Source organism: Bubalus bubalis, chromosome 1 (assembly GCF_019923935.1).
Source record: "Bubalus bubalis isolate 160015118507 breed Murrah chromosome 1, NDDB_SH_1, whole genome shotgun sequence".
NCBI lineage: Eukaryota > Metazoa > Chordata > Mammalia > Artiodactyla > Bovidae > Bubalus > Bubalus bubalis.
The window spans coordinates 36977357-36993967 of NC_059157.1; the positions used below are offsets into that span (position 1 = coordinate 36977357).

Here is a 16611-nt window from a genome sequence, read left to right on the forward strand (position 1 = left end):
GACCTAATCCCTGCCCTCTACTGACTATGAGAGGCAGCAGCATCATGCATTTATTCATAATTAAGTAAAGCACAAAAAATTTAAATAACCTTCAGATTTTTAATGTGCTCCAACTTTTCACCATTTTCATTATCTATCCTATAAATTTACCATAAGAGGATATTTATTGTTACATACAGAAGCTTTGGAAGCATTTTCTCCTAACTGCTCCATGTCTTAATAATCTAGTAATAAATTATTTTCAGTCTCCAGTTGGACAGTTCACCAGAATTTCAACCTTAACATGTCTGCAGTAGGCTGAATAATGACCTCCAAAAGTTATCAGAGTGATCTCTTAATCCAAACACAAGTATCCTTAAGAGACAGTGAGGCAGAGGGAGATTTGATACATGCAGAACCGTCTAGTCAAGGCTATGGTTTTTCCAGTGGTCATGTATGGATGTGAGAGTTGGACTGTGAAGAAAACTGAGCGCCGAAGAATTGATGCTTTTGAACTGTGGTGTTGGAGAAGACTCTTGAGAGTCCCTTGGACTACAAGGAGATCCAGCCAGTCCATTCTAAAGGAGATCAGTCCTGGGTGTTCTTTGGAAGGAATGACACTAAAGCTGAAACTCCAGTACTTTGGCCACCTCATGTGAAGAGTTGACTCATTGGAAAAGACTGTGATGCTGGGAGGGATTGGGGGCAGGAGGAGAAGGGGACAACAGAGGATGAGATGGCTAGATGGCAACACAGACTCAATGGACATGAGTTTGGGTGAACTCTAGGAGTTGGTGATGCACAGGGAGGCCTGGCGTGCTGCAATTCATGGTGTCGCAAAGAGTTGGACACGACTGAGTGACTGGACTGAACTGAACTGAAGGGAAAGACAGAGACTGGGATCATGTAGTCACAAGTGAAGGAAATTAGAATTACTAGAAGCTGGAAAAGGCAAGGAATGGATTCCCCACTAGAGCCGCTAGGCTAGGGGTGCACAGCCTGCCCACACCGTGACTCTGGCCCAGCGAGAATAATGCTGAACTGCTGGCACTCAGAACCATGAGAGAATAAACTGCTGCTGCTTTAAGCTATCTGGTTGCTGGTAAGCTGTTACAGCAGCCACAGGAAACTTATACAGATAAAAGTCCAGACCCCTGCCCCCAATCTGCAATCCTGCTGGTTTGTCACATCTTGGTAAATGGCATCACCATGCACTCAGCTGATGAGGCAAGAAACCTGGGAGCTGTCTGTAACACTTTCCCTCATACCCAGTCTGTCAACACATCCTGCAGGCCCTGTTGCAGAGGCAAATCTGCCAGACACTCAGGAAGCTTCCGTGGCTTGCTGTGTGGTCCTCTGTGGAGCGGGGAGGGCAGCGTGGAGGATGGAGGCAGTCATTCCAGTGGCACGAGGTGGAGGGCACTGTCTGTGGAGTCAGGCCTGGGGTTCTTTCTGGGCAAGGCCCACGTGCTGCCAGCACCACCATGCACCTGCTCAGTGCCCAGGGACCACATGCCCTGGTGATGTCCGGGAGCAGGTGGACTGTCTCAAACGTCCAATTCAAGAGATGCCGCTCCATTCCTTGCTTAGGGGATGTCATGACTGGGGCCCCAAGTCCATGCAAACATGAACCATTCACCAGTTATCCAGGAACAGCCTGGTAGAGGGGCAGCTGAGGGAGACCTAAGGGCTGGTGGTCCTCAGAGAAAGGACTGAGCAGCAGCACCATGTGGGAACGTATTAGTCACAGAGTTACTATTCTATTTTCTCTGTGCTATCCCAGCACCTGATGTATTGCAGACCCTAATAAAGTCAACAGCAGAAAAAATGAAAAAGTGAGAAAGAAATTATAAAGACTCCAGTAAAGTCAAAGAATAATTCAGTTTCCCTTCATGGAAACAATACTCACACACACAGGTTTTGCTAGTTAGTATGTAAAGAAGAGCCAAAAATACATGCGTACAGGTATGCAAAGTACGGTGTGACCAATAGACTAGAAAATCTGGGTAGGACTTCAGGAAGGACTGAAGTAAATTTTTAGTGACTGAAGGAACACAAGAATTTAGATCATTATGATGGGGACTTTTAATATTTCATTTGAATTTGAAATGACTTTAAAACAAAAAAAGTTTAGTCAATATAAAAAGTGCTCAAATGCTCATCCAGACAATGACTAGAATATACTTACTTGTAGAAATCTCTAAGAGTGGGGCAAATATTACTTGTTTTCAAATGCTTTATTATGTACACACTTATTCTGCAATAAGTCTTCAGCTGGGTGCCAATATATAAAACAGAACCAGGTTAGGAGGAAGGGACTTGAGAGCCCAGGACATGTCCAGTGTACCATGACTCTACAGCTCACAGGTGACTTCCAAGACTTTCAGGGAACCCTTGAGGCTTTGAATCCTAGTTTCAAAAGACCTTTGCTTATTTGACAATCTGGAAAAATGTGAATTTTTAAAAATTTCAAAAGCTATCAGTTCATAGAAAACAAATACATACGGAATATTAATCACTTATTCAGTAGACGAATACATATTGAATGTCTTCTGCCAGAAACTCTTATACATTTTTGATCGAATAAATGTAATATTAAAAATAAGAAACCCCTATATTTGTGTAATAAAACATTATCTAACCATATTTCAGATCTCTGATAGTAAAATGGGGTGAGGAAGCTGAAAAAAAGGGGATATAGCATGGTTTAGAGAAAAGTAATTGTCAACAAAAGGTGATGAAGAAAATGAAATATAGGAATAAGGAAGAAAAAACAAAAGACAGCTGGAGACATACTGATGGAGACGTAATGGGGATCTGGACCACATCACTCCCGTCCCAGGGCCCTGAGCTCCCCAGACAAAACGGTGCCTCCGCCCTCCCAGGCCTCCTTACAGACGTGTATTTCCCTGCTTACCCTCCTGTCTCCAACCACTGCATCCTGTTCCCTCTCTGCCCCTTTCCCTCCTACTGTGTAGTTAGGGATACCTCCAAAGCTCAGACCTTGCTTCTTTTCTCTATACTTTTCCAGGGAATCAATCCTGTGTTAATACTTCCACCAACAACACAGGTGTAACCATCAAACCTTCATCATCTACCATATATGGATCTGGTCCACATATCCAAAACTTGATTTATCTCTTCCATTCCACCCATCTTTCCCAGTCCTGTAAAGTGAAAATTTCTGTTTGGGGGCTTGGAACTTTTTGCATTACCCCACATATCAAATCTGTCATTATTCTTGCTGGCTTTAGGTGACTATTTTTTCCTCCATTTCCAGTGTCTGGACCTCAGGCCTAGTAACCATCTCTTGCCCATTATACTACACAAGCTTCATGTGTGTTTCTTCATTTTCTATCCTAACATTGCTATAATCAATAAAAAAGTCTTTAATCTACTGATTTAGGTGAGACATGAACCATTCCTAGTACTACTGGTTCCGACCAGTTAACCCCACCCTAACTGTAAAACTAGCTTTTCCTATTTAACAGCTTACAGTCTTCACGTGGCTTGGTCTGTGTTACCATCAATGATTTGAGGTTTGTGGCAATGCTTTTCCAATTAAATAATGTCTGCTTGCTCATTTACTTAGCCAAAATTATATCTCTAAAAGAAACATCAAATTACACTTTTTCTACGAGATTTTCCCAAGCTTTTGTGTACCTATAAACAGCTAACGTCCCTGCACTCTTGTAAGCACTTAATGTGCTTCATGTCTGCACTGATTATTCTGACTTAAAATCACAAATCCTGCAGCTCCTTTATATGGTTAATATTTCACCCAGCCTTCCCCAAACAGACCTAAGGTGTCTTACCAGGGTAAGTGTACATTGGGGAAGGAGAACTCAGCAAATGTTTTGCAGACTACAGGACCCTAATTCTGAACTGACACCTACTTCAGGAAGCCTGAAGTACCACTGTGCTCCATGGGTCAGAGCAGGGGCTTGTGCAGGTAGGAGATCAACACAGTTTTAGCTCAATTCTCGCAGTGGAGCCAGTGGGTCCTTGAACCCACCCAGTGGTGAGTTCCCTGCTCTGGAATGCAGAAGGGGAACAGACTGACTCAGCCACTGGCTGAATCACTGCATCTATGTTTAATAAGTAGTTGGTTGCTTCACCAGGAAGACAGCAATTCTGTAAACAGAGTTTGCTAATGTTTTCTACTATTAATTAAGAACTTTGGAAAGTAGTTGCATTTTTCCAATTATTGACAAAACTACACTTCCCAGTAATCATTTTATAAATGAGACAAAAGCCAAAGCCTGGATATTAACATCAAACTTACAGCTTTTCTGCAGAATCGGAAGAGGCTCATAAATCATCTCCAGCTCATTCTGGTTTTTGGATGATATTATTTACTATTTTCTTTCAAGCCTTCAAATACTTGTGAGTTATGTTCTGTTCTTAATAACCTGATAGCTCTTCAGCTATGTTCTCTTATTAATAGCCCTTTTGTTAAGAGAAGTGGGGCAAACAGTACACTTTAAATTAGATTTCTCACCGTATGTCAACATGCTGAGGATTTTCCTTCTGACAGTGAGGACAGAAATATGTCATTCTGTTATTCTCCCCTAAGCGACACACAGTTATTTTGCAGCAACACTGACCACAATTAGGACGCTTGTAAACCTTATAGTGTTTAGAGAGAGCAGATCCCACTTTGCAGCACTAAAAAAAACAAATAAAAAAACATTATGTTATATAAAAAACAGTGCTGATATATTCTTGAAAGTCATTTCTAAAAATGGTTTGTTAAAAATTTACATATGTTTATACATATGTCCTCATAATCTTTCTTTCATCTGAGAAAAAGATATTGGCAAGATTCAGCAACATTTGTCAAATAAGATTTGTGTGAAGTAATTAAGCCATTATTTTATAACTTATTAGTATTTAAAATTGCTCTTTGCATGGCTTTTTACCCTCTTATCTAAATAGGGTACAAAAGTACTATAATTTAAAATGTCTTTCATGCTTTTAAGGTTTTTATAATTAAACATAATTATGTGGTTATAAGAAAAAGACTAGATTAGCTTTAAATCTGATTATTTTTGGAACACTGAAGCTGCTCACTTTGTTTCAATAGCCAAAAAATTTATTTCTACAGGGTAAAGCTTAATAAGATCATCTTCTTTGCTGACCTGAAAAGGGACAGTTGTTTTTAATCTTACAGGTTCACTGAAAAAGAAGAAAAATTCAAATGCCATTCTAGCAGCAAACATGTTCCATTTGGCATAAGTTCTATTTCAAAAGACATTGATTATTCTCTGTCACAGTTTTATTCTACTCACATACACATAAAGCTCCTCTAAAGACAATGTTTGGGATTTATATCAGCAGTGTGAAAATTTAAAAGCTCAGAAATACAGCAAATAATAGTACAAGCTGAAAATTAAAAAAACAACCCATAATAATTTAAGCCCAAGTATTGAAATACACATCTTAATCTGGGCAGAAAAAGGGTAGTTATTCGGAATCATCTTTCCCTAAAAGCACAAGTGGGCATATATAATATTAAAACAGCCACAGATACTTAGGACAGGTATATAAAGCTAAAGACTCATTAACACTTTAGGCCAACTAATAAAGAATCCTACAATACCTGACTTTGTAACAATAGCAAAAAATAAACATTTTCAACATAGAAAATGGAATGTAGAGAAAAAAGGACATATTTATGATAATTTGTTTAAAGATAAAATATGTTTCTGTTTAGTTGCTCAGTCATGTCTGACTCTTTGCAACCCCATGGACTGTAGCCTGCCAGGTTCCTCTGTTCATGGGATTTCCCAGGCATTGGGATTGCCATTGCAAAGGGTTGCCATTTCCTTCTCCAGAGGATCTTCCTGACCCAGGGATTGAACCCATGTCTTCTGCATTGTCAGGCAAATTCTTGATGGGTGAGCTACCAGGGAAGCCCATGCCTATATACACAACTTGCAAAATTTACAGTTTAGTTAGGACTTATTCTCAAAACAGCCTCTGTGTTAAGACAATATTATCCTATTTTATAGATAAACTAAACCTAAATTAAGTAACCTAAATAATATTAACCACACAAATGGTAAGTGGCAAAATGTGATTGAACCAAAGTCTATATTTATCCCTAAGTATTGACTCTCTCTCTAGACTACTTATCTTTTACTTTTATATGCCCAAAATTAGAACATGAGTCTAAGTAACATGCCAACATACCTGTCCCCCAACTTAGTATAAACATAATTTAATGTAATTATAGTTAGTTGGGACTAACCTTTGACCTAAAATTTTAAGATGTTAATTATGCCCACAATATGTCACTTCTTCCCACTGTGCTTCTACGCTCTTACCCTTAGATGGCTACATAGAGCCTTAACATTTTTGGTGTAATTAAAGGGAAATAAGCAACATTTTGCATAGTTGAAAAATGTTTGCTCTTACCCTGTAAAAAAGGATGCTGAAATCACGTATCATTTTCACAAGGTGATGGATCTGTTCATCTGTTAACTGACAAACCTTAAAACAGAAAAACTACTCAGGACAGTTTCATAATCTGTTCATTACTGTAGACAGTAGTACCACTTGCCAGTTCTAAGAGTACTATAAATAGATTTGAAATATATGCATCTCTTCTAAAACTCATATATCTATTTGTTGTTCTTAACAGCATTGACCATTTCAAGCACAGATAAATAAACACCATTCTAGAACTTATTTACAAAACAGAAATGAACTCAGAGACATAGAAAACAAACCAAAGGGGTATAGCACCAGGGGTGCAAGTGAAAGTGTTAGTCACTCAGTTGTGTCTGACTCTCTGTGATCCCATGGACTGGATCCCGCCAGGCTCCTCTGTCTGTGGGATTTCCCAAGCAGGATACTGGAGTGGGTTGCCATTACTTTCTCCAGGGGATCTTCCTGACCCAGGGATCCAACTAGGGTCTTTTGCACTGCAGGCACAAAGGAAGCTGCCAGTGGTGGGGTGGGGGAGATAAATTAGGAGTTTAGGATTAGCAGATACACACTGCTATATGTACAATAGACAATAAGGTCCTACTGCAGAGCACACAGAATTATATTCAGTATCCTGTAACAATATATAGTGGAAAAGATGTTGAAAAAGAATATGTACATATATGTGTGTATAACTGGACTTGGTCAAGCAGGAGATGGTAAGAATAAACATCGACATCCTAGGAATCAGCAAACTAAAAAGGACAGGAATGGGCGAATTTAATTAAGATGACCATTATATCTATTACTCTGGGCAAGAATCCCATAGAAGAAATGGAGTAACCATCATAATCAACAAAAGAGTCTGAAATACAGTACTTAGGTGCAACCTCAAAAATGACAGAATGATTTTGGTTCATTTCCAAGGCAAACCATTCAACATCACAGTAATCCAGGTCTATGCCCCAACCACAGATGCCAAAGAAGCCGAAGCTGATCATTGCTATGAAGACATAGAAGACCTCCTAGAAGTAAAACCTAAGAAAGATGTTTCATTCATCATCAGGGATTGGAATCCAAAAGTAGGAAGTCAAGATATACCTAGAGTAACAGGCAAATTTGGCCTTGGAAAACAAAATGAAACAGGGCAAAGGCTAACTGAATTCCGCCAAGAGAATGCACTAGTTATAGCAAATATCCTTTTTTTAACAACACAAGAGACAATATCACACATGGACATCACCAAATGATCAATACCGAAATCAGATTTATTACATTCTTTGCAGTCGAAGATGGAGAAACTGTATACAATCAGCAAAAACATGACCTGGAGTTGACTGTGGCTCAGATCATCAGCTTCTCATAGCAAAATTCAGGCTTAAACTAAAGAAAACCAGGAAAAACGCTAGGTCATTCAGGTATGGCTTAAATCAAATCCCATAGGCATTCACAGTAGAGTTAACAAATAGATTTAAGGGACTAGATCTAGAAGAATTATGGACACAGTTCTGTAATATTGTACAGGAGACAGCAAACAAAACCATCCCAAAGAAAAAGAAAAGCAAGAAGGCAAAGTGGTTATCTAAGGAGACTACAAATAGCAGAAGAACGAAGAGACATGAAAAGCAAGGGAGAGAGGGACAGATACAACCAATTAAATGCAGAGTTTCAAAGAATAGCTAGAAGAGACAAGAAGGCCTTCTTCAAGGAACAGTGCTAAATAATAGAAGAAAACAACAAAAGAGGAAAGACTAAAGATCTCTTCAGGAAAACTGGAAACTTCGAGAGAACATTCTACCCAAAGATGGGTATAATAAAGGAAAAAAATGGTAAAGACCTAGTAGATGCTGAAGAGATCAAGAAGAGATGGAAAGAATACATGGAAGAACTGTATAAAAAAGATCTTAATGAACCAAATTACTGCGATGATGTGGTTAGTCACCCTAAGTCAGATGTTCTAGAGTGCGAAGTCAAGTGGGCCTTAAGAAGCACTGGTGCAATAAAGCTATTAAATGCAATGAAATTCTAGCAGAACTATTCAAATCCCTAAAGGAGGATGCCGTCAAGGTTTTGCATTCATTATGTCAGCAAATCTGGAAGACTCAGTAGTGGCCACAGGACTGGAAAAGGTCAATCCTCATTCCAATTCCTAAGAAGGGTAGTAACAAAGAATGTGCCAGCCATCGGACAACTGCACTCATCTCCCATGATAGTAAGGTCATGCTTAAAATCTTGCATGCTGGGCTTCAGCATTATGTGAACCAAAAGCTTCCAGATGTCCAAGCTGCGTTTAGAAAAGGAAGAGGAACTAGAGACCAAATTGCCAGCATATGCTGGATTATAGAGAAAGCAAGGGAATTTCAGAAAAACATCTGTATCACTGACTACTCTAAAGCCTTTGACTGTGTGGATCATGACAAACCATGGGAAGCTCTTGCTGCTGCTGCTTCTGTTAAGTCGCTTCAGTCGTGTCCGACTCTGTGCAACCCCATAGGTGGCAGCCCACTAGGCTCCTCTGTCCCTGGGATTCTCCAGGCAAGAATAAATGGAGTGGGTTGCCATTTCTTTCTCCAGTGCATGAAAGTGAAAAGTGAAAGTGAAGTTGCTCAGTCGTGCCTGACTCTTAGAGACACCATGGACTGCAGCCTACCAGGCTCCTCCATCCATGGGATTTTCCAGGCAAGAGTACTGGAGTGGGTTGCCATTGCCTTCTCTGATGGAACGCTCTTAAAGAGATGGTAATAGCGGACCATCTTACCTGCCTCCTGAGAAACCTGTACGCAGGTCAAGAAGGAATGGTTAGAACCTGTATGGAACAACTGATTGGTTCAAGATTGAGAAAGGACTACAACAGGGCTGTCTGCTCTCACCTGCTTGTTTAATCTGTATGCTGAGCACATCAGGAGACATGCCAGGCTGGATGAGTTACAAGCTGGAATCAAGTTAAGAAGGAGAAACATCAACAACGTCACATGTGCAGATGACACCACTCTAATGGTAGAAAGCAAAGAGGAACTAAAAAGCCTCTTGATGAAGGTGAAGGAAGAGAGTGAAAGAGCCGGCTTAAGACTAAATACTAAAAAAAAAACTAAGATCAGGGCATTAAGCCGCATTACTGCATGGCAAATAGGGAAAAGGTGGAAGTAGTGACAAATTTCCTCTTCTTGGGCTCCAAAATCATTGCAGACAGTGACTGCAGCCATGAAATCAGAAGATGACTGCTTTTTGGCAGGAAAGTGATGATTAACCTAGACAGGGTTACTCTGCCCAACAAAGGTCCGTATAGTCAAGGCTACGGTCTTCCCAGTGGTCATATACTGTTGTGAAATCTGAACCATAAAGAAAGCAGAATGCCAAAGAATTGATGCCTTTGAACTGTAGTGTTGAAGAAGACTCCTGAAAGTCCCTTGGACAGCAAGGAAATCACACCAGTCAATACTAAAGGAAATCAACCCTGAATATTCACTGGAAGGACTAATGCTGAAGCTAAAGCTTCAGTATTTTGGTCATCTGATGTGAACTGATGACTCACTGGAAAAATCCCTGATGCTGGGAAAGATCAAGGGGAGAAGGAGAAGAGGGTGTCAGAGGATGAGATGGCTGAACGGCATCACCGATGCAATGGATATGAACTTGGGCAAACTCCAGGAGGTGGTGAGGGACAGGGAGATCTGGTTGCTGCAGTCCACGGGGTTGCAAAGAGTCGGCAACTGAATAACAACATAACTGAATCACTTTGCTGTACACGTGAGACTAACACAACATTGTAAATTAACTATACCTCAACTTTAGAAAAAGTGAAAATTAAAAGAAAAAGAAAAAATACCATTCTTATTTATAAACTTTAATCCTAAGTTCAAGTATTTATTGAATATCTATTTTGTATGGACATCTTCAAAGCCCCAACATTGCCTATCACAGCCACCTTGAAAAGTTTTGTGGGGGATAAAGAGGAAAAGAAAAAAAAAGAAAGACCACAAAGAAAGAGGGGAGGGAAAAACAGGCAGAGGAGTAGATGACCACCAAAGTCTGTCAAGTTTTAAAAAGATATGAATTTATAGACATGCATTAATACTAAAGTACTTGTTAATACATGGAAGAACTCAGAAACAGACTTTACTGAAGATTTTTTTTGTGCATAGCCTAGTATAAATCTCCGGGTTCCCCTTGCAGAATTAGTTATCATTTGGCACATGTAGTTTCAACAGCAATTCCAGAACAAATTCTTCCTGATGACTCACTTTTGTTGTGTGTAATGAATACATTTTTACACAATGGAAATAGATTTATCAGTGCCTAAAATCTAAAACTGTTTAATCAACAAAATCCTTCTAAAAGTAAATATTATCTATTTTTTCATTTATTTAAAGCTTAAAACATATGTATTATACTTCTCAAACTCATTTATTTTTTACCACATCTTATGTACTATGTTCAGTCATATCTTAAAATGCTAAACTATACTTTTTCAATCATTATACATATGCTTTTAGGGGGCTAATAGCTTACCATTAATTTTTAACCTGCAGGCACTATGGGCAAATGATCTCCTACTAGATGAATGGCTGGCTGGATATAGTGATAAAAAGTAAATTGCCAGTTTATCAAAGATAATAACAATGCTCTGGGTAACAACACTCAGTTCTTTTTTCAAAAATATTTTCCATAGAGGTCGAGGTGATTTTAAAAAACTCATAAACTCATTCCTGTTATAATTCTGTTTTGTTATTCTGAATTACAGAAATTTGACTAGCTTGTTCCAAGGGTCAAAAAACAAACTGAATCTATAACAATTATTAACTAGTTTCTCTGAAAACTTATTTCCTACTTATTTGGATTGCATAAAACCTACCTGGGAAGAAATCACATAAAATAAATAGTTATCTTGGGAAATATGTAAAAGATGGTTTAGTTAATAGACACTACTTAGGTCTGGATAAAAGCCCTAATGTAACTTTCTTCCCTGGAAACTAAAATGTATGTATCCTTCCACCTGGATTTGAGTTCTAACCTCTCTGACCTTCTTAAAACTTGGCCTATTAATCACCATTTTCTTTTTTTTTTAACCTCTCCCGCTCTGCCAGTTCCACCCCCTCGCCAACATATAAATAAGTTCACATCACTTCAGTTGAAGAACAAGGAAAAAAAAAACACCTAAAGACCCAGTTCTTATCCCAACATCTCCCTCTGGCAGTCAAATATTTTCCCTTTGCTCCAATCTAAGGAGAAGGCAATGGCACCCCACTCCAGTACTCTTGCCTGGAAAATCCCATGGACAGAGGAGCCTGGTAGGCTGCAGTCCATGGGGTCGTTAGGAGTCGGACATGACTGAGTGACTTCGCTTTTACTTTTCACTTTCATGCATTGGAGAAGGAAATGGCAACCCACTCCAGTGTTCTTGCCTGGAGAATCCCAGGGACAGGGAAGCCTGGTGGGCTGCCGTCTCTGGGGTCGCACAGAGTCAGACATGACTGAAGCAACTTAGCAGCAGCAGCAGCAAGCTACCTTAACAATTACTCTAAATTTTGCTTCCATTTCCTCACCAATCACTTATTCTTAGTCTTTGCGTCCTGACTTCCAGTCTTACCATTCTATCAAAACAGCATTTTCTAATGTCACAAATAGCTATACTGAGTGAGTGCAGAGTATGAATTTAAAATGCCAGATACTAAGAGAAATTGGTGACCTTAGTTCCTTTATACATTCACCAGATATTTCTTTAATGCCTTCCATGTGCCAAACACTGTATCTAGACACTCAGACATGTCATTGAACCAAACAGACACTTTCCTCTAAGAGACTGTATTCTAGCAGAGAACAGATCTTACATACTATATATGTAACAAGTAAACATCAGGCTGTATTTGAAAGTGATCAGTTGTATGGAGAAACAAAAAAGCAAAGCAAGTTATAGAAGACTCGGGGGATGAAATGGGCACAACCAACTTTAAAAAGAGTGGCCAGGGTTGGCCTCATAGAGAAGCGGACAATGGGCAAACACCCGCTGAAGTCTGCTGGGGAGAGTGTGCTACTGACATTCTCTCCAAACATGTCAGGCCAAATTTAAGTGTTCCTCGTTGAGCCCTTCACAATATTTAAAAATATAAAATTATTTTAAAAATACTTAAAACCTACTTTGACAGAGGGATGGAGACCACTGTCAAAGACAGCTTCATTTTTGATGATGTTTCCCACCCCAGGCAACACTTTCTGATCCATTAGCACGTCACATAGCATCCGTCCTTTCTGCTTTTTCACTTCACTTTCTGCTCTGGAAAAACTAAATCTAGGTGAACACACATCTAATTCTTCCATCACTCTTATTCTCTGTTGGCTTTCTGTTGAGTTTCTAAAGAAAGGAATAGACAACACATTAATCATGGGCCTGGTTACAATCCACAGAGTGTCATTTTAAATGAGCTTGATATAAACCCTTTACATTAACCAGCATAGAAAAGTTCTATAGCCAAACAATGAAGATCCTATCAAACTATGTTATTTGAAGACTCTTTTAAATAACTTTTTAAAATTATAAACCACTTTTTAAAAATTTGTGTTTATTTTTTCATTTCCACATGTGACATCCCAAACCCAACTGCAGAGCCAACTTTGCAGTTTTGCAGCAGAAGCATTTTCTAACTTAATTTTTTACCTGATTTCTACTGATGAGTCAAAGAAACAAATCAGATCTTTGGTGAGCTGTACTTCAAAAACAGGAGAAACTCCATTCTTATTTTTAGACTCAAGTGGATTAATCACGAGGGAGCCTTTCATTCCAAAATGAATCCTGGAACAAAATCAAACCCATCTTTGAGCAGCAGAAAGTATACTGTGCATTACATTTTTGTTCTTCATTTATTGAAATATAAGCAAACAAATACCAGTCACAATAAACACTCAAGGGCACAAAATGATAGCTAATATCACATATTTTTTTTTGTTAATGGTTTTGCATCCTTATAAAACAAGATATGGCAATCATTTTTTCAACCCACAAATAAAATAACTTCCTAGAGAAATAATAAGACCCTGACAATAATTCCAAGAAAACATCCCCCCGTTCTCTTTTCTTGTCAGATGAAGTATCTTTTTTATTCACACAACAGTCGACTGTTTTCTCAGCCTTTTCTGAGATTCAAAGGCTTGGGGTGAGATAAGGCTAAATTTAAATTGCCTACCGTTGGTGTTTTTATGAATTCTACAAAGCTACAAACAGTCATATTTCTTAGTTCTAGCCACAGTGGATTGGAAATGTACCCATTCCAAAATGAGATCTATAGCTTAAGACACTTATTCTTTTTTACCCCTTCCCCTGCTTTGGGATAACACAATGAAACAATTTTTTACAAAATCTTTCAGATCAAAAGAAAAGAGAACAAGTCAAAATACCATTGTCTTAAATTCTTTCATATTCCTTCTACCTTCATATGTATTGGGAAGAGGGGATTTATAAATATTTACAGTTAACTTGAAAGCCACAGTGCAGTGATGAAAAATTCATAGCCTTTCAGTTTTTATAGGATTGATTAGCATGTCCAGTTAAAAAATAAAGAAAAAAAGTGGTTCTATGAGACTTCTGATGAAGAAGATCAGAAATGATTCTCAAGATGAAATATTGTATTCTGCCTTTCAAATCCTTCTCCTTATAGCTTTGTTGAGTTAATAAATATGGCTTTTTTGGCAGCAAATGTTACCTCTTTATGCTTCTAATTCCAAAGCACCATGTTATAGTAATGTACAAGGTTAACCAATCTAACTTTAAAAATGTGGGTTTTAAACTCTGTGTGCCCTACTATCAATCATATATGCATTTTACATGCCCCATAGTTCTTGACAGGAAAAATGTGTGCCTGTAAGTACTCTATAACTTAGCTTATGGAGGTTCAACCCCAGTGAAAGGTGTACAACTGTCATGCCCAGAAGCCATCATACCTAAAATCTTTGCAGCTGCATGGCTCATAAAGTGGATTCTAAATCATTTTCTATAATGAAACTGCATCCACATATAAAATCTCAAAGGTTAAGACCCAATTCAAAGGCAGGAGTAGTCTCAGTAAGAACCCTGGATCAAATACACATACATATACCTTTTTATGGTCTTACAAATCTATTTAGGGAGAAATGTGCATAAAAATAACTTCTTATAATTAACAAATTTTAGTTAATTTTTATGAAATAGCAAACTGTTGTGATAACCACGCCCCAAGAAAACAAATTTTGTTTATTGTTACATACCCTTTGTCTAAAACTAAGAAAAACTTAACAGTATCATGAAAATTTTCAACGCATAGTAAATACCTGCACTGTTACTACACTTATCATACTGATGCCTTATAAACTAGGACAGACATCCTTATTGTACTTGCATTCAAGAGTCAGATTCGTTTTCCAGATTCCTCACTGTTATCAACCCAGTTTAGGAAAATTTGACTAGATCCTTATTTCTTGACATCTCAAGTTCCCTCCACCCCAATCCAACTGGTTTCTTGAGCTCATTCACTGTGCATAACATGACTGCCTACCCACAGTGGGCTCCAGGCCCCACCAGAGGCGGTCTCTGTCCCTTCCTCTGATCCCACACTTTTGACACAGTTGATTCAGGAATGGACATTTGAGTCAAGCTGGATTCATCAGAGTTCTCCTGACAAACTTATTTGGGACAGAGATCAGTTTCTTGTTAGGACTGGGAGACCTGGGAGATGGGAGCTGTCTGTGATATGATATTACTGACAGGGCACTGGGCACCAGAAAAGCCAAAGGAGGCCTGTAGACTGTAGAGAATTTCAGAGGAAGAGAATCACGGAATGCAGAGTCCTCATAGCATTTAGTCTTTGCTTCCAGTTCTACCTGAAGGCTGACTCCATTATCTTCAGGTATTAAAAGACACTCATATTCTGATAACAGATAATTATTAAAATTGTTTAAATTGAGCTGCTGCAACTTACAACCAACATTTTAATATGCAAATTGTGTCCAAACTAAAAGCTGAAGTGATAGTAAGAAAATTGTATATTTTCTCCAGTTACACATAAAACCATTACGGTAACTAAAATAGAAAATAAGTTACTGCTTCAAAACCTTATTTTTCATGAATTAAGAACTTGCAGATGTACAAGCTGGATTTAGAAAAGGCAGAAGAGCTAGAGATCAAATTGTCAACATTTGTTAGATTATAGAAAAAGAAAGATAATTTCAGAAAAACATCTACTTCTGCTTCATTGACTACGCTAAAGCCTCTGATTGTGTGGATGACAACAAACTATGGAAAATTCTTAAAGAGATAAGAATACAATACCACCTGATCTGCCTCCTGTGAAACCTGTATGCAGGTCAAGAAGCAACAGTTAGAATCAGACATGGAACAACTGACTGGTTCAAAATGGAGAAAGGGGTACATCAAGGCTGTATACTGTCATCCTGCTTATTTAACTTACGTTCAGAATACATCATGAGAAACGCTGGGCTGTATGACTCACAAGCTGGAATCAAGATTGCTGGGAGAAATATCAACAACTTCAGATATGCAGATGATACCACCCTAATGGCAGAAAGTGAAAAGGAACTAAGAGACTCCTGATGAAGGTTAAAGAGGAGAGTGAAAAGGCTGGCTTAAAACTCAACAATCAAAACACTAAGATCATGGAATCTAGTTCTATCACTTCATGGCAAATAGAAAGGGGAATAATGGAAACAGTGGAAAATTTTATTTTTTGGGGTTCTTAAATCACTGCAGTGATTGCACCATGAAATCAAAAGATGCTTAAACCTACGCAGCATATTAAAAAGCAGAGACATCACTTTGCCATCAAAGGTCCGTATAGACAAAGCGACAGTTCTTCCAGTAATTATGCATATGGATGTGAGAGCTGGATCATAAAGAAGGCTGAGCGCCAAAGAATTAATGCTTTCGAACTGCAGTGTTGGAGAAAACTCCTGAGAGTCCCGTGGACTGCAAGGAGATCAAACCAGTCAATCCTAAAGGAAATCAACCCTGAATATTCACTGGAAGGACTGATCCTAAAGCTGAAACTCCAATACTTTGACCACCTGATGGGAACAGCTGACTCACTGGAAAAGATCTTGATGCTGGGGAATACTGAGGGTAGGAGGAGAAGGGGATTAGCAGAGGCTGAGATGGTTGGATGGCATCACTGACTCAATGCACATGAGTTTGAGCAAACTTTGGGAGATAGTGAAGGA

The 16611-nt window shown here is 38.7% G+C and overlaps 1 protein-coding gene across 3 annotated transcripts in view; it reads right to left on the reverse strand.

Moving 5' to 3' along the window:
* Window positions 1–16611, reverse strand: part of NEIL3 (nei like DNA glycosylase 3) — a 46524-nt gene that overhangs the window by 10999 nt on the left and 18914 nt on the right. Inside the window, exons 3-6 of one of the 3 annotated variants that reach the window (XM_044938626.2) lie at window positions 13064–13198; window positions 12547–12760; window positions 6400–6489; window positions 4481–4647 (exon numbers count right to left, since the gene is read on the reverse strand). In XM_044938626.2, coding sequence (XP_044794561.2) covers window positions 4481–4647; window positions 6400–6489; window positions 12547–12760; window positions 13064–13198 — 606 coding nt within the window. The remainder of the gene's footprint in view (window positions 1–4480; window positions 4648–6399; window positions 6490–12546; window positions 12761–13063; window positions 13199–16611) is intronic. The other 2 variants (XM_025280458.3, XM_044938631.2) reach the window with 2 other exon arrangements.